Source organism: Melospiza melodia, chromosome 1 (assembly GCF_035770615.1).
Source record: "Melospiza melodia melodia isolate bMelMel2 chromosome 1, bMelMel2.pri, whole genome shotgun sequence".
Classification (NCBI taxonomy): domain Eukaryota; kingdom Metazoa; phylum Chordata; class Aves; order Passeriformes; family Passerellidae; genus Melospiza; species Melospiza melodia.
Window position 1 is genome coordinate 25,310,108 of NC_086194.1, and position 22,907 is coordinate 25,333,014.

General features: G+C 38.5%; 1 protein-coding gene across 5 annotated transcripts in view; it reads left to right on the plus strand.

Annotated features, from left to right (window-relative positions):
* PPP1R9A (protein phosphatase 1 regulatory subunit 9A) overlaps positions 1 to 22,907 on the plus strand; it is a 128,113-nt gene that overhangs the window by 77,597 nt on the left and 27,609 nt on the right. For all 5 annotated transcript variants that reach the window (XM_063151630.1, XM_063151622.1, XM_063151638.1 and 2 more), the window contains exons 6-7: positions 11,401 to 11,536; positions 19,778 to 19,933. In XM_063151630.1, the coding sequence (XP_063007700.1) occupies positions 11,401 to 11,536; positions 19,778 to 19,933 (292 nt within the window). The remainder of the gene's footprint in view (positions 1 to 11,400; positions 11,537 to 19,777; positions 19,934 to 22,907) is intronic.

Genomic DNA, 22,907 nt, shown 5'->3' on the forward strand with positions numbered 1-22,907 from the left:
GGAGCGGGGCAGGGAGCGGGGCAGGGAGCGGGGCAGGGAGCAGGGCAGGGCAGGGAGCAGTGCAGGGAGCAGGGCAGGGAGCAGTGCAGGGAGCAGGGCAGGGAGCAGTGCAGGGAGCAGGGCAGGGAGCAGTGCAGGGAGCGGGGCAGGGAGCAGGGCAGGGCAGGGAGCAGTGCAGGGAGCAGGGCAGGGAGCAGGGCAGGGAGCAGTACTCCTGCCCTTGGAGTGCACCATTCCCATGGCAGTGCCATGAATGATCCGTGTCACTGCAGGAGGCAGGAGCAGGGGCAGAGGTTGCTGCTCCATAAACCCCTCCTGCCTTTCCTGGGGAGGATGTCCCAGCTGACTGCCTGTGTGTAGGCGGTGTACAAGCACACCTCACCTGATCCAAGGCAAGGCAGCTTCACGAATCCTTCCTTCACAGGAGGAATCACGTTCACACTTACTTGCATATCTGCTGTTCAATAGTGTCAGCTTGATGGCGTTTATAGAACTGCTTTAATAGGCATAGTTATCTATGTGATCATAGCATACAGAATCTGTGCTTTTCTTTTGCCTGGTGTCCTGTACACACAGAGATCTGTGTGCCTTTCACTGGCATTACTTCACGTTTATATCCCTCAGCATTTGGTATCTGAAGTCATTTTGTCCTTAATCTAGTCAAAGTGCATGCTGGTTTTTATAGCAGGGTTTAGTATGTGAGATCCGTTGCAAAGAAAGGACACTCAAGAATAGAATGACATTAAAGCCACTTGTTAATTCTTTGCAGTAAATGCAGTCAATACCTCTTCAGAGAGCTTGCATAATACCAATACTTAGTGATTTATTTTTCTCCTTTGAGCCTTCTGAACACTTTGAATGATACTGACAGTGGAAGTCGTTGACCTAGAATAGATTTTTGCAATTTTTCTACCAGAAAAAATGTATCCAGACTCTCTGTAGCTGACATAGTAAAGAATTTGTGAAAATGAAGACATGGCTTTTACCTTTTGAACTGTTCTAGGTGAGGCTGAGAGGAAATGAAGGAAGAACAAATGTAAAAAGCATCTGCGGTTATTTTATCCATTGTTTGCAGTATTGGATTATCCAGCAGACTCATCATACCATAATGAAAGATCATTGGCTCAACCAGTTTGACTTCCACAGTGATAATAAATTAAATTATTCTTTCTTATAATGTTTTCTAGAAAGATAATCAGTATCCAGCAGATGTACTCTGGTAGCCTATGAGGCAAAGGCAAGAGATGGAATTCTTTCATAATCCCAGCTGGCAATCAGCTTCTGCTTTTCAGGATGAGAATTAGTGTCCTCGTGACTCTAATCAGGCAAATGCAACTATGAATGCTATTTCAATTGATGTAAATATCAAGTCTTCTATAATTTTATATAACTGTTTAGTTCACTAATATCTCACATTAGCAGATTTCAGAATTTGATTATATACAGGAGGGATTTGAAATGTGTGTTGTTTTCAATATTGTTGACTGTTGCCCCTACTCTAAGATTAATGCTTCAGAGGGCAGTGCCACACTAATACCACTAATTGTTCTGTGCTTCTTTTGACCCCATTTAGGATGTAATCCATCAGCTTGAAGTTTGCAAGTGGTGCCTGCAGTCATAAAAGATAGGATAAGGAGACGGCTTGACAGTGGGAATCCCATCCTGTCATGGAGTTTCTCCTGTGTTGTTTTGCTTGCAGTCTCCCCATGGACTGTGATGTTGAGTATCAGGCCTGTTCTTTGAGGCTGCTTGGGTGGTGTTTAGCCTTTGTGACCACACTTTCTTCCCCTGTTCATCATACTGAAAGGGTTCTGGGAGACCCTACGGTCTCTGCCAGAGAATGCTCACTCAAAGAGCTGTATGCCTCTAGGGAATTTTATTTCTTTTTCCTTGAACATACTCACAAGAGGAAAAATCTAGTTCTTTCATAGAGAAAACTTTATCCTATTATCATAGTTACTGAATACAAAGATTTGTGCTCACACAGCTCTGGGAAAGGCACGGTCCCAGGAAAGGAGGACATGGTTCTTGGAAGACTTAATGCATTGATAAGGAGAAAGGATCTTGCATGAGAGAATCGTCAAAAATCCCAGTCTTTCATATGCTGCTTGTATACTTTTAGCATTTTTACTTTCCTCTGAAAGGTTTCTTTTAAGGAAGTTAACCAAATTCAGTGTTTTACTGGAGAGGCAAATTTTAAATTCCGTGTCCTCCTTCCGTATCCTGTTGTATGAATGTGACTAAACATTTTCCTGGCTTCCCACCCTGTTGCTAGGCACTGAGCGGATGCTCTCATGGTGCCTTCTGAGTCAGTTCTTGATTTTTTTTTAGGGAACCACACAGAGCCTATGCAAACTTGTTTGGTGGTTTATCATGACTTGTACCACCCTGAAAGTTATTAATTGTTTTAATTCTAACCTGCCAATGAGTTTACCTGCTTTTGTTTATTTAAATTCTGCTGAAATGGATCAAAGTCTTTGCTTCTTAAATAATTGGTTAGCCAATTTTGCCATGTCTAATTAATCTTCTAGATCATTAAAAGATCATTAAAGAGTATGTTCTAACAGCAGCATTGCAAATAACCAGCCCTCTGGCTTTTCACTATTCACTATTCTCTGTTCTAATAAAGTATAACTTACTGCCATTTTTTGTTTTTTCTTATTTGGAAAGTTTTAATTCAAAGCAGGGTTCTGTCTCAACTCCCAGTTAGTTCATAGCCTAAATTCTATCTCGTACTAAATTGAAAGTGTAATCTTTCATACAAATTTTCACATTTATATAGCTCTTATGCAAGGAGCTATAAAGGGTAAAAAGTAAAAATACTTGGTTGTTCATTAACATCAATTTGAAATGTCATTTATTCCTTTCTCAGCTAATTCCTCACCGCATCTTGAGATGAATTTTTTCAGAAAAATACACCATTTCCTAAAATAGTATTTGCATGCCTGCTGTTAGTTTTGTTTGCCACCACAGCATCTGGAAGGGCAGTTTGTACAGTCAGGTCTTTGCAAGGGCTGAGGCAGTGCAGGGGACAGATGAAATCTGCCTCAGGTCCCAGGCAGCAGCAGTGCCCCGATGGGAATGCTGCTGCTGACAGTAACACTGAGCAGCCTGCCTTTGTTGTGCCTGCCTTGTCTAGGTGATAATCCTCCTCTCCCAGTGTGCATGCCTGTGCAGATTTTCTTTTGCTCCTTCTGACTTTGCCTGCCTCTGCTCTTACCCTGTGAAACAGTTGGGTTCTTAAAAATTTGCAGGCATCCTCCATAGTGCAGAGCTACATTGTGGCATAGGCAGGACTGCTAATTACTGGGTAATGAGACAGGACCCAAACCAAAAGATACCACACTCCATGTCTGCTTCAGAGAGCTGGGTTATGTTATCTGTTTTCAGGGGGTTGTGGTTTTGTTCTTCCTTTCCTTGTCTATTTCTTTTTGCTTGAATCCAAGTGCCAGAGCTGAGGAGATGAAAAAGAGAAGGAAAGAAAATCCCTTTGCTCTGCAGTGCTGATTGCTGAGCTGGGACTTCATGCTGGGCTGCTTCAGAAGCCATGTGTGCTTGGTGCACTTTCTGCTTCTTTGATAAACCTGATTTATGGATCCTGCAGAAACTAAATGTGTGGTGCTGTGTGCCAAAGTAGGGTAAATTTCTCCTGTTTAATCCACTGTGCTTATACTAAAGATTCCATAATAGGTTTTCTTTCTGGTTTCTGCAAAATACTCTTACAAGCACTGGTAATTGTCCTGTAGGACTACCAGTCTAGTGTGCTGAACGTGAAAAGTTACTCCAGAGTCCTCTGACCCCTTAGGATGGGTGAGATAAGACTGCATTCATCACTGCTTAGCTGGTTTATATTCCTTGGCTGTGCCTGTGGAGTAGACAAGCTGTGCCTTGGCCTGTTCTTTGTGCTGGGGCCAGCTGGCACCAGCGTGGTTGGGCTCCTACCCTTAAAGAGTTGTACCTTTCTGAGCAGGGGGGACATATCCAAAGTGTCCATTGGAAACATCCAAGCTGACTCCTAGCCTTTGCTAACTCCTGGACTGGGTCTGAGTATTCTTTAGCAGAATATTACTTAACTTGGGTCAAGCTGTTTCCAAGACTGTTTCAGTGATGTAAAATACAATTTTAATATGATGACCATTTACTAGTACTTGGAAGCATTCCCTGGCACTGTGTGATTTACTGGCATAAACATAGCCCCTGTGTCCTTATTTCTTGCTAATTTGAATTTTATGGCAATTTTTAAAAAAATATTTGCGCATTTGGACAGCAAATTATATGTTTGAGTGTGAAATATATAAAGAAATATTAATTTAAATATTTTGTCTGAATTACAAACTATTTTTCTAGGTATTGGAGCATGACTTTTAAAATTAGATATAGCATGAATGAGTAAGGTTTAGTGGGACTAGATTTCATTAGGAGCAGCTTTTCTTTTCTTTTCCTGGAAAAAGGAACAACTTGATAGGTTTTGAATTAGTTCATCCTCAACTTGGTTGGATCTAAACATAATCTAAACCTCCTAATCCTGCAACTAAAATATCATCATATATGTTTATTCAGCTAATTATTTTACTCCTTCATCCAAGATACTATTTTGTGGAAGCTCCCACACAGTTTTGGTGCACCTTGATTAATGGGATACAACTTTGTGACAGCTGGGCAGAAATACCTGCTGTTCATCCTTGCAGGATAACTGTAGCATCCTTTGCACCAAACTGTATGGATGGTGCTGTAGGAGCATTTAGCTGGACTGTGCTGTGAGGATGGTCTGGCTTGCCTAGAATCTGGATCATCTAATCATCCAGATTAAGGATGTGGTCTGAACTCAGAAGCTTACTGGTGACCTACCTGTATTTTCTTCCTGGATTTCTTCCGTGTGGATGCCACCAAGGATGAGAGTGAGGGAAGACAGATCTCACCTGAAAAAGCAATCTGGTTTTTTTTAGAAACATGGTCTGCTAGCACTTGTACTTTCTGAACAGAGGTGTCTGCATTCAGGTATGTTAAAGCACAGATTTACAAATGTGTTTCTTTGAAGTGGTCATTCCCATAGGAGTTGTGTGGTGCTATAGCAAATGCTGATTAAATCATCACCCCGTATTCAAGGAAACCTTTTAAGCAAGGATTTTGTTGGAATACTGTCAGGCTGTCTGGAAAGAGATGGAATTGATTCTTAACATGCACTCTCAGAAGAACAGAGCAATGTAAGGACCAGAACTTGGAGAGGTGCCAAAACATTGAATCCCTTGGCTAATTTTGAAGTACTCTTGAGTAAAGCTAATGTGTCAGTGAGGCCCTAGACTAGAATTGATTTCTGGAGGAATAATTAATTTAAGTGCACTGATATTATTGTGTGGGTTTTTTACATGACTGCCTAATTGTCTGACTCAATATCCATTTAGTGTTGATAGTAGCATGGTTTATCAGGGGCTTCTATCCAAGATGCTCTGGAGAGTCTGCTGAGGCTTTTCTGATGCTTAATCTGTGATTTTGCTGCTCATCCACCTGTACCACTGATACCACTGTTTGCCCAGAAAGCAAACCACATCCTGGGCCAGCACCAAAAGAGGAATGGCCATCAGGGTGAGGGAGGTGATTCTACTTCTCTTCTCTGTCATGTGAGACCCCACTGGAGTGCTGCATCCAGCTCTGGGGTCCCCAGCACAAGAAAGATGTGAACGTGCTGCTGTGGGTCCAGAGGAGGCCACAGAGTTGATGAGAGGGCTGGAGCACCTTTCCTGGAGAGAGTTGGGAGTGCTGGAATTGTTCAGCCAGAAGAAGCAAAGAATCAAAGGATAATTTATAGTACCTTCCAGCAATGAAAGGGGGCTTATATGAAAGAAGTAGAGTGACTTTTTACACAGATAGTGATAGGACAAGGGGGAATGGTTTTAAACTATAAGAGGAGAAATTTGTGTTAGAGATTAGAAAGTTCTTTAGTCATGGGTAGGGAGGCACTGGAACAGATTCCTCAGAAAATTTGTGGATGCGTCATCCCTGGAACTGTTCAAAGCCAGACTGAATGGGGCCCTGAGCAACCTGATTTAGTGAAAGGTGTCCCTGCTCATGGCCTTATCCCTTCTAACCAGAAGTGGTAAGTTGAGGTCCTTCTGTCTGTTTTTAAATGCAGGATACTTCATCCTGGGTCTAGGCACAAGGATAGAGGCTGCAGAACTTCTGCACAACAGTTCATCTTACTGGCAACTTGATCTCCAGGGTCCTTGGAGGCTCTTCCCAAAGTCTGCTTATCTGTACTGGCTCCATGAGCCAGCATCCTGCACTAGATATTACACAGATTGCCCTCTTAGATGTTTCTTATGTGACCTTGAATAACTGCAGTCATCACCACTTTCATTCACTGATAGTCAGCACTTCATTGTGTTACTAAGGGTGCTGATCTCCAGGCAGAGTTCTTCTCTTGTTTTCATTGGAGTTTTGGATCGTTTATCAGTTATCTCCAGGCAAATCTTTTTTATTTCCTTCTACCAGTCCTCTTGATTCCAGCCTAGTAGCTTTAAAGATTGCTGTGCACATGCCTATCTCTGATGCAGGGCTGGGCTGGGTGGATTTACTGACAAAAGTTTGCACATGAGGTAGATAGAGTAGCAAAGGGCTGCAATCACAGGACCTTCAACAGCCTGCAGGAATGTGCTGAGAGAAACCTTATGAGGCAAGAGCTGATGACAGTCTGGCATCTGGAGCAGCATCACTGTGAGCTAGAGAGCAGATGTGCAGGCAGCATCCTGGGAAGAGGTGGAAAGAAGATCTTCAGAAAGAAAAGAATGGAATGTCAGGTGCCTTATTGCTGTCTCAGCTGCCTTCCATGAGGCAGAATAGATGAATCCAGATTCTTCATATTCTTGGTACAAAGGGACAAAATAACAGGCAGTCCAGAGAAGTTGCAGCAAGGGTAATTCTGACCAAGGCCATGGCAAAGTTGGCCTTCTTTTCAAGTCAGGGGCTTAAGGTGTACTGGTTTCCTTCCAACTGAAATTATTCAGAGTGTTTATGAGTTTCACATAATTTCATATCAAGAGGTGTAATGGAAGCTCATAGGTAGTGAATTCCTTATGTGTAGTCAGTTCTGCATTTGAGAGTGCTGTTTGGGAGAGGTTGATCTTGTTCATTGTAACCACACAAATTCCAGCTTGTGCTGCTGTGACTAATTAAAACTGCATTCTTAACAGGGTTCACGCCCCTTTTAGCACTTCAGATTAATTATGTGGCTGTTAACCTGATGGAAGCAGCCAGAGAAGGTAATTGAAGACATCTTGAAATAAATTAGATAAATGGTAGCTGAAGCAGCTCCAGAGTTAAAAGCTCAGAGGAAAACCATTTCAAAAATGATAGAATGGTTTGAGTTAGAAGGAACCTTAAAGTTCATTTAGTTCCAACCTCTCTGCTGTTGTCAGGGATACCTTCCACCAGAGTAGGTTGCTCAAACCCCCATCCACACTGGCCTTGAACAGTTCCAGGAATGAGGCATCTGTCTGTAAAACTCCCTGAATGAATTTTACTGTACATTTTTTACATTTATACATTTACTGTACCAAACTGTATTTTAGGAAAGGTTAGAAGAGAAGATTTTGAATACTGTTACAGCAAACCCCCCCATTCTTTCTTAGAATGTGTTTGCTGTATTCTTGATTTTTGTGGAATTTAAGGAAACCATGCTAATGTATTTTTAACTCAGCACATAATTCCTGAAGTATTTTCAGGAGAAATCATTAACTCATTTCACTAAAAGTGTATGCTGCAGAACTTCAGTTTCGCATCACAGATTTGATGCCTTCACATATTTTTTAGTACCAGTTATTTTCAAAGTGGAAATGTTTTAAAATTAATTTTTATAATAGTGTTTCTGGTTTCCATAGTTGATAAAAAAATCAATAAGTTATTTCAAGAAGCACAGGTCTGCAGATCCTCTTTTATTAAAAGCTGGACATATGCAGAAAGCTATGTATCAGGTGTGCTGTAAAATATTTAAATCATGGATTTCAATGCTTTCAATTTCAGTGAAATGCTTTTCTTAACCACCACTACTGTAATTAATTTTCAATTTCTCAAGACACATAATTCTTTTGGATAACTCTAAAATCCATTATGGAGTCAAATATTAATTATATTTCTAGCTCCATCCCTGTTCATTTTAACCACAACCACAAGGAATATTTCACGGCTGGTAATTCAGCTAAATTGCATGTAACTCTTGAATATCGAGGGCAGTTCATGCCCTGCCTCTCTCCTTCTCCTTCCTTCTTTTTTGCAGACTTCAGAAAAAATCAGTAATGACCTAAAATTTAGTAATGGCTGTATCATAGATTTGCTGGGGCTTATTTTGCATTTGCTGGCTTTAATAATCTAGGGGAATGGAATATTATTGTAATGTGGTTTAAAGGCTGTGAAATACTCATTTGTCTCATATCTAAAAACATGACCAGCTTCTCAAATATATTATTGCTGACAGAATGTATAGTTTTTTCTTATAATACTTCTAGCCTTTGAGATTAAGTAATGAAGTCTGAAATGCATGTGATTGATTTTGTTGAGCCAAAGTAATTTGAAATATACAATTGGCTACTTTGTTGAAGTGTGTGTGTTATGGTTCAGTGATGGATTTTTTGGTCAGTGAATCACAGCCTTATGTCTCTTTCTCATATTTAAACACTTCGGATTATGATATTTCTTGTATTTAAAGCTATTCTGTGAATAAATATCTAATTAATGCTTAGAGTTTTAATAACTGCCCCTGCTTTATGGTTTTCTAAGTTACTTTTATTTGGCTCTTTTTAAAATGTAACTTTATAATTTATGGTTTATCCCAATTACCAGTTAAGTATAATTATATGCATGGTATTCTTAAGATTATGGAATGTAAAATGACAGAAAGTTTGGTTTCATTTGTAAAAGCTGTAATTGCTAGGAACACAGTATCCCATTTTACAAATTTACAATTCTTTGTCTAGAAGTGACATCAACTGTAGATTGAGCACTTCTAAAAACTTTTTTTCAGACATTTTGGATATGCCTCTCTCTAAAGCAATAAATTTTCATAAGATAGAGCATTGCTAGTATATTTCTGTTTTGGAAAATATTTGCTTTAAACTGTGTCATTGCTTGGAGACTTTTTTTCATATGTCATTGAACAGGTTCAAGTATCATGGAGTAATTTCATTCTTAAATGTGATTCAAGCCTTGAAATTCCCATCTGTGTGTACTGTGTCTTTGGCATGTGAAAAAAAAAAGATTCAATTAATAAAACTTCATATTTTTACATCCTACCTAATTTTGTTTGTCTGTATGAAAATATTACTTCATTATAGTCTAATGTGTCTAAAACCATTTCTAAAATACCAAGATTTACCAGACTTTGGATGCATTATATGTTGTTGATTCTAAGTTTTCAGTGTAAAAGGTGATTGTATTGAAGTGTTTTGAGTCTTGTATTTTCCATGGAAGGTAAATTACCAGGCAGAAGGCCAGAGGGAATTCAATATTTGCATCACTTTGTGTGGTTTCATAACTTTACACATTGAGGGTCTCCTTCACATGTTTACAAATGTAGTGCTCTCTCTACTATGTGTAATATACTCATGCATAATTTTGCTTAAAATGTTTTTTTAAAATAGAATTCTTTTTTTCCATAATCGATTTTAATTTGTTTCACATCAGAGGAGACAAACAAGTAGCAGATACAGGTTAAATCCTTTTTAACTTCCTTTAGTAATTTCCAAAGTTCATTGTTCCTCCCAGTTGAGTCTGAAAACATGACTGGTTTAGTCTTCATAATACTTGGCTCTAAAATCAAAATTTAGAGGAAACAGGATCTGTGTGTGAGTCAGTATGCAGAACAGATGAAGTGTAGGGGCCATGAAGAACAATTCTTTTTCTTTCAGCCCAAGGTCTTTATCATTACTGAGAACTAATGTCATATTTTGCAATAGTGGGGTATGAGTGCCAGACTGTGATCTGGTTTAATCAGGATTAAAATGCTGATGTTATTGCCTTGATTATCTTCTAGTTTCTGCAGTATTTGCTGCTGATGTTTTTAAGCTAAGACACTTCCTTGCAAATTATTTTCGGAGCACCTTGTGACATTATTTCAAATGGAGTTACTAATTTTCACCTTTCTTAGCTTTTTTGCAGTAAGTAGTAGCTTGGATATTTTGATGATGTGGAAATAATCTCCAAATTGCAGTCCTTTCTGTAGTGCCTGACTTCATTTAATCTGAAAATTTATTTGTCATAGGAAGTAGACCCAGGGTCATCCAGTGTTGGGAAGTTGGCTTACACATGGATGACAAATCCCAAAGGATTTTAACAGTGATAGGCAGTACAAATGAAAAGAGTTTTCATACATGAGATATAATGCACATTTCTGCCCTCATTCAAATAATAAATTAAATTAATCATTTGAGCCAAATGTTGTGGGAACAAATAATTTACTATATCCAGCATCTCAGTGTCACTTTATTGTGCTTGTCAGCTCTACATAATACTTCTTTCATCTATAATTACCTAATTATCTTTTTAGCCTTCTAAGAAAATAATTCTTCAGCTTGACATCTTTAAATTGTGCTTTTGTTCAGTAATTCACAGTGTGTTGGTACTGTGTAATGGGTGTTTATGATTAGTTCTGGAGATAAAAACATACCTAAATATGGTTATGCCACTGTGCTGGAAAAAAAAGAAAAGGGGTTACAATCCTAAAAAATTCTGAGTTCTAGTTGCTGAAAGCAAGACTGAGAAGCATTCTTGTAAGTCTCAACCAAGAAAGAGGCGCTCCCCTTGTGTTTTGTTTAGCCAAGGAAGTGTGCACCCAGTGTTCAGCAGTAGCTAACAGTGGAGAAAACCTTCCTTAGCACAGAAGTTCATTAAATAAAAGACAGAATTAAATGCAGCTTAAAATTAAGGAAATCGTGTCTGTCAGATTTTAAAATGTGGGAATAGATTCTGTTTTCTAAATTGGAGGAAGACAAATATAAAAGCTCAGAAATGGAAGAGAACTTCTAAGTCGTAGAGGGGAGGAGTTACTCTCATGCCTGTTCCTTCCACTACAAACTGCCCTAAGTGTGCCTGTGCTCCTACTGTGCACCCATGACAGCCTGGTCTTCTGGAAAATACATGGCTCTGAAGGTAATGGAAGTGATTATACTTTAATGAAACTTGGAGTGGTGGCTTGTCATGGTCCCTTCTGTTTTGCCCCTCCTGTCATGGTCTGATCACTCCTGCTCCTGCACACAGTGCCCTTGTGACAAATCTCATCCACAGAACACATTTGGAACAGTCAAAACTGTGCATCTTGGGAGAAAAAGGCTACCCTCTATACTAGAAATGGCTAAAACCCTAGAACTTCACTGAACAGTGGGAGTAATATTTTTTCACTATTGTTTTGTGTAGGTTTGTAATTGGACGAGAAAAGCCAGGACAAGTGAGTGAGGTTGCGCAGCTGATCAGCCAAACTCTCGAGCAAGAACGCCGCCAGAGAGAGCTGCTGGAGCAGCATTATGCACAGTATGATGCAGATGATGATGAGGTAACAGACTGTCCAGTCTTTCACTCTTTGGTGGTTTTTCATGTTCTCTTTTCTATTCTTAATTCCTTCTTTTTACTTACCAATCAGAGGTCAACTTTTGTACCTTTCCATTACTTTTGCTGATGATTTTAGTGTTCCAGAAGAGCAAATATCAAGTTGGTTGATGCTTCTGGAAGCCTCTTCCTTGAAAGCCTATATCTTTCTGAAATAAGAGAGTAAAGCTTGTTTGGTTGTGCACTGAAACATTGAAGTTTTGTGAAAATGTTTAAATTTTGTGAAACCTGGTAAAAGTTGCCCTCTAACTTTTAGAGGGGTTGAGGATGTTGGGCTTTTTTCCTAGAAGAATTGATATTCTTTTTAAGTCTGAATGTTTTCTGAAATTCTAGGTAAGACCCCTCCTTCCACACGCTGTGATTTTGTTTCTGTGTGAACAGATATTCCTCAGGATAGAGAATTGCCTACCTTCTCTGAAGTGCATATTCATGCTTACAATTAGTGCCAATACAAAAGTTTCAAAAATAACAACTCTGTGCAGTAAAATTTCCATAATTTCTTTCCATTGTCATAAAATTCCTATTATGCCTAAATACCAAGATACTTGCAAAGATTACTTTGAGAGCATTTTCAGAGACTACTGCTGTCTGTGTTGCTCCCTAAATAAGCTGCTGGGTTTTGTAACAAACTGCTTCCTTATAGCTCAAGCATACTGTCATCATTTCACATCATCTTGAGTAATATTATTTGTAATGCTGGACTCCATGTATTGGTGTGTTTTCATCCTGGGCTGGGTGGTTTTTGGTTGTTTTTTTTTTGTGTAAGAGAACAGTAGATAAGGGGAGATAGAGAATTCATTATATGCATTCAATTCAGGTTAGTTTTTGTTTTTAGAAAAAAAATTACTTTTGACATAAAATCAGGATATACTCAGATTTTAAAACATGCTATTAAAATAGCAATATGTCAGAACAATCAGAACTACTAAGTAAAAATCCTGTCTACCCCTAGTAAGGCTTTCACTTACTGTAATTCCCACTGATATTAAGAATAAAAAGATTTCTATATACCTTAGAATTAATCCTGTCACGGGGACATATGTAACTTATATAAATTAAGAGCTGTACATACATGCATATGTATGTGTGCCTGTGGGAGATCATAAAGGATAGAAAAATCCATATCCTCTCTGTTCCCTCCTCAAACTACAGAAACATGCAAGTCTCCTTCTCTTTAGTCTAGAATTAAATTCAAGAGAAGTTTCTTGAAGGAACTCTCTTACAATCTCTTCAAAAACAAAATGGAACAACTAGGCTTTGGGAAAAGAGACTTCTACAACTCATCACAGTGTGCTGTAGATGTCAGGGTTTGAAGACTTTCAGTACCATTTTATGGTGAGCATAGTCTGATTCCTTTCATACATTGGGCAAGAGAGGTGTATCCTAAATGCCTAATGATCAAATCTGTCTCATTGTGTACGTGCATGTAGAGGGGTGTGTGGCTGACCTGTGTGATTGATGCATTGCACCTTTTATCTGTGGGACACATCCCCCTGCAAAAAACCTCAAATGTTTGTGTTTCTTACCTTCATGCACCACACAGGTGGGGTTACTCAAGATTTGGCAATAAGGAAAATGTTGTTAAACCCCTATTGATCAATACTGGTCCTGGTAGTACTTCAGCCTTCAGCCTAGGGGTTGTTAAAGGTGCTGATGGTGACACTGTCACACTGATGGCCATGCAAGTGTTTCCCAGTACAGTACTGAAAGGGAACAGGGATGAGTAGGTATGAGTAAGTATCAGGTACTTTCTGTGATGTGTCTTGTCCTTGCAATTTGGTGGTTACAAACTCTTAGGTCCTGTCCACTGCATAAATTTTACACAAAAGATACTATATTCACAAAGTGTTTTCTGCTGATAGAAACAGTGTTTTCTGTTTTCTGTTTTCTTCAGATCATAAAGAGAAAATAAAATTGGGCAAGTTTTTCCCAGATTTTCCTTAATTAAGGGAGTTAAAGGTATCTGTTCTGATTCTAGCATTACACTGAGGATGGTAACCATCTCTGTGACTATGACATGATTTTGGCCATGGCCTTTGGAGTGCAGAAGACAGTTTTGTGTTGCATGGAAAGGAGGAAGAAAGGAAATGACATCTGTCAGGGGAGATCCAGATGATCTCATCAGTTATCTCTTTTGTAAGGAGAAGGAATTAGGCCTGGGAACAAATGCAGTGCTTAAAAAATACATTATAATCATTGAAGTTCATACCCATTTCCTACTTGATGCCATGTATACCTTTGGAACATGGGTAGTAGGACATTCAGAATAAAGGGTGAGGTTTAGTTACTAAGGTAGGCAGTGTAGCATGTTCCCTTTGTTAATTAAGAGACTTACCAGAAATGGATTTTACTGAACACCTGCAGTAATCTGAATATTACTATTTTTTAGCCTCCTGACTATCCTATCCAGGTCTACTCACATAGCTTGCACCATTCCCAGATAACTGGCATGATGTAAACTGTGATCTAATGCACATTAGACACAGTTCAAAGATATTTTTGGTCACCACAAGCACTTCTGCTCCATTTACTGTCAAATACGAGCATTACTTCCTTGAGCATACCTTGCTCTGTGTGGATAAGTCTGGCTGGGTTTATGTTGCTGCCAGACACCACCACCAGCCCTGCATTCTTTGGCTGTGGTAAGCAGAGCACCTTTTGGGCAAGACAATCTCATTTTGCACTGGCTGAATGAATATCTACAGGTGTACAGAAACCACCGCTACCCTTTTGAGTCTTTTTCATCAGAGGGAATAGTGACTCTGACTGCTTGGAGTTCAGGAGTATTTGGATTGCCAGTGTGAGGAGTTTGGCATTGAGACAGCACAGAATTACACAGGTTGCTCAGTCTCAGAGCTGTCAAGCCATCCTGCTCATTTTCCTGCGCTGTTTAAAATATGTTACCATGGATCTCCAGGTACAGAGCTGCATAAATGAACAAGGAAATGATCTCGAGACTGCCAAATTCTGAGGCTCAGAAACTACTACAAGGACAGCAATAACATTTTAAGTTTTCCAGAGCAGGAAGTCAGTGATCTTGTTTGAGTCCTGCAGTCATGGCACATGACTTGTGTTTGTTAGAGGTGGTTAAACCACAGGAAGAGAATGTTTGCCATGCGCGTGTAGGGTCTGATGTTTTATCTTGCTGTGTCACCAGCTGGCTGGATTTCCTCTGTTTTGGAGCTTCTGAAAGTCTTCATTGCCCAAGGAGCCTGTGGGTATTTTAGAAGGATCCAAGTTATTTTAAAAAGCAGCATTCTGAGACAGTTTTGGTTTCTGCCAGCTAGTGGGCAGTGGACTTGAGTTGGATACTAAATTTAGAGATGCAGTGTTAGCCTACTGCCTTCTCATTCCATTGCCTTGCAGAAATGTTGCCTGACAGCTATTTGTTGAGTAACATTTACACTAATACATAGTGTTTCTAAAATACACATAATTTACTGTGTAAATAATACTTAAAATTCATCATTTACTATATAAATGCCCTGCATCCCTGCATTTCAGAATCTGCTGTTACCATTTACCATGGGCTGCAGGTCCCACGGGTTGCAGGATGCTTTCAGATGCTCCTTCATTTAATTTTTTGCATGGAAACATAAAGCCCTTGTGCAGAACTGATGAACATGAAAAGAAAATGGATGTTCACAGTGGAGTCCATGCAAGGACCAGCAGGATAAGTGTGCATCAGCTCATAATTTGTTGTTAAGCTCCCACAAGCCAAGCACTTGAGCCAGTAGTATCAGCTATTTCTCAAGTGTTACATACAATAGGCAGCCCTGGCATTTCCTAGCGAGTCTGTGCTAATCCCAGTAAAGCTGGGAGAGTATGTTGCCTCCAGATAGCCTGCTGCACAGTTTGCCCATCACCACTTTGTCTAGCTTCCTAAAATCCTACATCGTTTTAATTTGTAGCATCCTGTCAGAAAATCAAACTCGAAGACTTTGAAGTAGGCACTGTCTTTGTATTTCCTACTTAGTGTGCTAAGCATGACCTGAATCTGTATCCTTGACTGAAACCTTTTGGATTCCTCGTGTTAACACAGTGTTCTGTGCATATGAGTCAGATTCTGACATTTCTTGGAATTGTGATTTGGACTTGGTATTATCTTCTTCATGTTCTACAGCAAATGACAAAAGTCAGATAAAGACCTGTTCCCCAGAAGGCTGCATGGGGTGATGCAAAATGTGAAATTAATAATATATTACAGGATTCTGTTCACTCTGTGGCCACAGACAAGTAGTTTATTGCAAGTCATGTTTTATAATATCACTAATAGTCAAACTAATATTTTGTTCATTTTAAATTCTCATTCATTAGGACATGCTGAGAGCAAAGCAACATTTAAAACCATTGAAGAAAATCTTGACACATGCAAAAAAAAAAATTGCAGTGCACTTGAATGTCTTAACATCCAAAGAGTACATTTTTTTAACCAAATCTCTCAGAGAGTACATTTTTTCCAACATCATTAATATGATGCATTCCTGTAAAAGCAATGATTAATACTGTGCCATTATGTTTTTCTTCACTCTTTTGAAAAAATTAAATATAAGGCATCAAAGAAAAAATCAGATGAAGAGATGGGCTTGAATTATTTTTATAGTTCCTCAAATGGTGTTCCCTGATTGCGGGAGAGTTTCAGCAGGAACAAAAGGTGTAGCTTGATGCAGCCTTTGTTATGGTGATTTGGGGAAGGTCTGTCTGCATTATCCCGGCTGGTGCTGGAGCTCCTTCTTTATGGCTGGGAGTGTTAGGCACATTTCAGAAATTTACTGTTAGGGCAGTTAAACAATGCAAGTAACACATTTTCCCTTTAGAAGTGGAAAATTGCAGCTCATGTTGATAATTTCATGCTATTAGCTGTGATTGCATGTGGCAAAATGGAATGGCTAATATCAGAAGCTATTGCTTTGGATGGGACGAGCTTAGCCCTAAGTGCTACTGAAGTGAGAAACAGGGCTTTTACACGGATGAATTCTGCTCACCAACACGAATGGAGGGTCTAAGATTTTCCTTTTAGAGCATGTAAATTTTCTTTGGCTATGGAGTTTAAAATATTACTGCTGTTGCTGGATAAGGAAACAAAATGTATTGCAGGGAACCTCAGGGAGTTACAATGACAACTCTCACCTCACAGAGTTGTTATTTGAAGTAAGAAAACTTTTTTCTGTGCCTTGCCGCTCCTTATAAAATAGTGTATTTCACATTCTAGCTAACTGGCACAGTGTGTGAACAGCTACTGTCTCATAGTTTCATGTGCAACAAAATTCAGCAGAGAGATTTCTTTCAGGGAAATATGTTTCATTTAGTTTACAATGTATATTTCCTCAATGTACACATTGGTTCTTTTGAACCTGTAATTTGTTTTTCATGTGACTGTAAGATGAAATCCCTTTATTTTGAAGACAAAAGCTAAAGCCCCATTTATTTCTGTGTTTTGTAATGTGTTCTTGTCGTCCTGGTGTCTTGTTTACTTGAGCTGTGTTTTGCTTTGACAGCTACTTTTTTCATTAAATGAAGCAAAAATGACTGTGCTCATTGACACTCACTATGAACAATTTGAAGCAAGATTTTCCTTTGTGTTCATTTGTAGCTGCCTGATGTTCCTCTTCAAACACTCTGGCTCCTGAGGCCGGTAGAATATTGTCTGCTCTTGAATTTTTCCCCAATCATTTACTCCTTCATGTGTGTTCATTTTTCTTTTTGTATTCAGTACTTCTTAGCTTAAGTCTTTGAAGAAATCAGCTTTAACTAAATTCATCTGTTTTATTCCTTTGCCAAAATCGGTAAATGTAATTGGGATTTTGTATTAATGTATTTCTCTAAAATGCACATGTAGCTGAGCCAGGTCTGTTTTGTTTTACATAAGCAGGACATGAGTTTACTGGTTAATGATCCTGTTCCTGCCTCCTCTTTGCATGCTTCAGAGATTTCCTTGCCACTGCTGATGGACCCACCAGGATTTTGTTTAATGCAGAAATTACAGTTGTGAATTACCTTATTTGTTTCAGGGATAATGACTGCAAAATGGAAAGTACATGGACTGTTAGTATTTTGTCCCCACAAAAATGAATTTCTCTGAAATCTCAGTGTGATTTTTGAGTTAGTCTTTCTGCTTGTGGTTGCCCTGAGGCTGTGTGAAGGTGGCATTATATTACATGAAAGAGTCAGGAGAGTCAGCAGCCAAATTTTCAGTTTAGACAGCTACTGCACATAGCCAGGGACAATAAAATAGAAACTAAATAATAAAGAAGTTACTACAGGTGTAGTGTAACAGAAGGTTTTTTGTGTATGTGCATAAGATCTAGACATACAGAATGACAATTTCAGGTGTTGTTTTCTTTAGCTATAGTGTTTACATGCCTGAAAACTCCTGTGAGATGGACTATGTATTCCTTACTTCTCTTAAATAAGGAAAGAAGAAGCAAACCCAGCTGTTAGCTTTTTTTAATAGAAGACTAGTGAGATTTTTAGGCATGTATGCTCAGTAGGCATGAAGTATATAAAACAAATGGTTACTGTTTATTTCATTGGAGAATATGTTACTATTTATAGTGGCAGCAATAACTCACCAAAAAAGTTCCTTGCTTTACAGTGACTGTTTTAAAGTATGGATGTGCATCTTGCTGACTTACTTTCTTTTTAGTAGTTCTTTCAACATCATAAAATTTTACTAAACTATTTTATACTTTCTCTGTGTTTTGGCTTTGTTTTTTTTTTTTTTTTTAAGTGCTTTAAAAAAAGAGGAATGTAGGTTTTTCATGGTCTTTAAAGGTTCCTTTTAACCCAAACCATTCTATGATTCTATGTGCTGTCTGTATGTCCTGTCCACCTAGAGTCAACATCTTGCATGCACTACTTTTTAGCTTAGAGAGTTTCACATAAGCCTAAACAACAGCTGAGAAACTGAATTAAGGTAGGAAGCTGAGGTTTGAACTGTTGTTCAAACATCTGAGTTCTTACCTCTTGTTTTGAAAAGTCCTTTTGTCAGAAAATTACGCTAATAGATAATTTTAGCACTATGGGGAATATACTTCTGATAATAGTATTATGCTTCTTCATCTCACGAACTGGAAGCTCATAAAGAAAAACTTTGAATAGTTTGGTCAAAACTTTAGTGGTGTTACTGTAGAAACATGAAAAAGACTGCTCTGGTCCCCCCGCCCTTCCTTTTCCATGTATTTATTTAGTCCCAAGCCTTATAAATCCAGATGTGGTCCTGAGGGAAGTGTTTGCTTTATAATGTGTTTGCTTAGTCATGTGCAAGCCAGCAGGCTGTTTGTGATCCATGCACTCTGTACTTCCAGAGGGAGCCCTGCAGGAGCAAGGTGCTGCCATCCACCTTAGGGATGGGGAGAGATGAGCACAGATCTGTGTGCAAAAAGACTGAGTAGGCAGCTTGGGGCTCAATATTCCAAGCTTTCTCTTTTCAATATTGTTGTTTTATTTTGTTTGGTTTTGAGATACTGCAGCATATGATTTTTCAAAATTCTATTTTGTCAGCAAATTATTTGCACCTCGTGATTTACCTACACAATAAACACCCACATTTTTTGTTCCAAACTAGTTCAAAGCAGCTCCTTATTCAGGGTGAAAATTGAGTAAACTCTGGCTTCAGACTCTGAACTTGTCTCTGACACTTGGTTTCTTTTTCCTACTGTTGTCTTTCTGTGTGGGTGTGACTTTTCTATCATTAATTTGTTTATAAAGAACGAACCAATGAATTTTCAAATTAAACATGGAATATCACTGGAGAATTACTTCATCCAGATGACTTTACTAACAACTAATCAAGATCCTGTTGGTTGTATTCTGTTTTGTTTTTTTTTTTTTCTGTTTGGAAAAGATTCATTGTTAAATCTGAAATAAATTTGGAGAGTTCTTTCAATGGAAAAGCGGTCTCACTTGGAAAAGGATAAAACTATCAAAATACAGAGCCAGTAATGCTTGAGAACTGAGTTATTAGTGCTTAAAACACTGTGTTCTCTTCTCTCTTAATGTATTGAAATACTGCTGTGGAGTTAAATTTTGTCTGGTAGAATTCATCAGTACTGGGGTTACAGCTAAAGACAAAGAAAACCTTTTTTGTGCGCAGAATGCTGTGATTGCACAGTATCTTAGTTACTCTTTGAATAGTCTCTGCATAATAAGAGGATAACTGGAATTTCTTAAATGCTATAAAATTAAGACAGGGGAATATGCCACAGATGAAGAAGATGAAGACATGGGACCTGTCCTTCCAGGAGGTGACATGGCCATTGAAGTGTTCGACCTCCCTGAAAATGATGACATGTTCTCCCCCAGTGATGTGGACACCAGCAAACTTGCTCACAAATTCAAAGAAGTAAGTTATACATCAGAAAAAACTCCTGAAATACATCACTGAACCAGATTTTTAGTTGTCTCAATGCTTGGGTTTTTTCTCTTGAAAACTGGAGTGGTTTTTAGCTTTTTATCTGTTTAGTACTTTGAAATGACTCTAAAATTTCACTTAAAAGAAGTAGAAGTGGCCTTTGGAGATATTTTGGCATCAGCTTTCAGGTGGCTGCTGTATTGATGGGGGCAGTTTATAAATTAACTTTTCAATACAGAAGTTACTCTGCCTCATCACTTAGTTTGACCACATAAACAAAGTGCAAGTTCATTCATCACTAGCAGGGTGCTGGGGTTTGGGGTTGGCTTTTTTTGGCTTGGTTTGCTTTGTTTTGCTTTGGTCTTTGAAGATTCCAATAAAAGGTGATTGGGAAAACCAAACAACAAATGTTAAATTTCAGTGAAGAGAGACATGTGAAGCTCATCCTATGCCATTCCACAGTAACTCATCCATGTACAGCCATGTCATGTGTTTGGCCATGTGTTTAGAGAGATGCTCTAGTGGGGAAACAGCCATACTTCAAGAGGGTATTTTACCAAAGTTTTACCAAAACTATGTCAAGTTTATGGTTAGGGAGTAGAGCATCCACCTGTACTAACTGTGGTGTTCATTGTGGTCGTTGAATTTATATAATTTCACATACCAAAGTATGGAGGGACATTTATTCTGTATTTTAGGCTGTGTGCTTTTGATGTGTATTCTTTTTAGGCTTTCCTGAATTCTCATGCAAATAAAGACATGAAACAATGGATATACCTGAGCTTACAGTAATGGGCTGAGTAATAGCAGTAAAGAACTTTTTTTTTTTTTTTTTTTTTTAACACAGGAAGATGGGAGGGTTGAAAGTAGCCAGAAGCTCATAGGAGATTTAAGCAGCAGAACCTGGGCCCAAATAGGAGTATTAAAATACCAGGACTCCTTTTTTAGCCTTCTCCACTTATCCTCTTGCCTTCACTCAAACCAGATATTTCATCTTGTATAAATATATTGTTACTACCCTCTAGTGAGAGTCGTGTGGGGAAAGTGATCAGTCCATGAGCAGCCAGTCTTTCCCTTTTCCTGCTGAGAGCCCTCTCAGCCGTTGGGTGCCTACTGTTATTCATTGATGGCTCCTGAAAGTTTTTTACATTACTTATATTGTGATTTTCTCACTCCATATTTTGAGTTTCATGCTCTTACACGAATTAGCAGAACATTTTATTTAATTTTCTAATACTTTGCATCGTACATAGAATACAGTATCAAAGTGGTGGGAAGATGCTACCATTCTCTGTGTGCCAGTCAGTTTTCCAAGGCTGTGCAAAACACACATGCAGTGATGGTAAAGAAACTCACCTTGGAATAAAGTACCTTTAAATGTGTGCTTGAATACAGTTTCCATAAACTCAGGCTATTGCCATACTGGAGCTTGTCCAGAATGATTTGAAGTTATTTGCAGACCTGTCTTCCGTAATGGCCTTAAAATGCTGTTTTAGAGCCCAGATGAAGGCACTTTGGGATCCTTGAGTGTAAGTGTAGATGAGAGCCTGAGAAGAAAACATGAAATGCTCCTGCCACAGAGTGGCTCTCTCAGCAGCCCACGCAGCAGTGCTGTTCTGAGCACACCACTTTTGTTTACGGGTTGTCTGTAAGAGCACACAGCTGCGTTCTGTTGGCTGATGCTGAGTGAGTACATGTATTTTTCTTGGTATTTGCCCTGAATTCTTTCAACACTGGAGGACTTGTTCATGATCACAGTGCACAAGCCCACACAGTGTTTTCTGGAATTGTATTTAAAGAATAACTGTTCTTTCTTGTTCTTGCTCCAGAGATTAATGAAAGTATTAAGCAAATGGGTAGGACGTAATCTTTAAGCATAATAGTTTGACCTAATTAGTTGAATTTAGTCTTTGCAATAAAAATCATGTTCCCATACTCTGAGAGCACTCTTATTTAAAATGCCTTGCTTTTGGAATGAAAGTCAGAAGAGAGATGGGCATTCCTGGGTGAATCACGGTAGTTTTGAAAGTCTTGTTTTCCTGGCTGTAAAGCAGGAAAAATAAAGCTGATTTTTCTTAACTGCTTTGAGAGGGAAGAAACTAGAAACGTTATTTTAGCTGTGATGATTGAAGAGAGACAAGATCTGTGGGGAGAAGGGACATTTATGTAAGAATTCATTATTCCATATTTTAATGAAATATATGAAGAATGGATGATCATTATATGCAAAAATATATAATGATTGCGTAAAAATTGTCATGGTGATTATTAGATTCTAGTGCATACTTTCCTTCCCAGTGTACTCCTGGTATTTTAACATTTGCTAGACTTCATCTCCTTCTACCTTTTGCAGTCTTGATGAATTCAATCCATTTTCTCTCTAAAAGTTACCTTTTATAACAACCTTTATTGTTTTGTAGAAAATTAATCAGCTTTTCAAGACATACTTGAATAGGAAATGTGCCAAAAATTACTCAAAATGTCTTTGTTAAAGTGAAGCCTTCACAATTTTATATTGACTTAAAAGCCAAAAAAAAAATTCAAAATAGTATCTGCCAAGAATTTGTCTGGCATTAAATAGGACATGGAATAAAGATTTCTGGTCCCCTGTTAGTAAACTTGCTTTAAAAAATTTAGCTATGGAGTCCAGATTTTCTTGCCAAATAGTTGACCTTGCTTGTTTTTTAGTCTAACCCTAAATGTGTTAGCATTTCTCATCTATTCTATAACCATAATTAGTTCTTTTTTAAAAAAAATCAGATATCGAGCTACACATTTTTCTGTTAAGCAGAAAAGTGTCTTCTTTCTTCTGCCTCAGTGGGATCTGCTGTACCATGTACTGATTCAATGAGCTGACTGGGTACTCAGTATTCATTTCTTTTATTTAATAACAGAGAGCACAAAAATAACTGTTAAAAACCATCTGTACCTGAGCAGATTGTCATTTATGCAACAATTTGGAGTT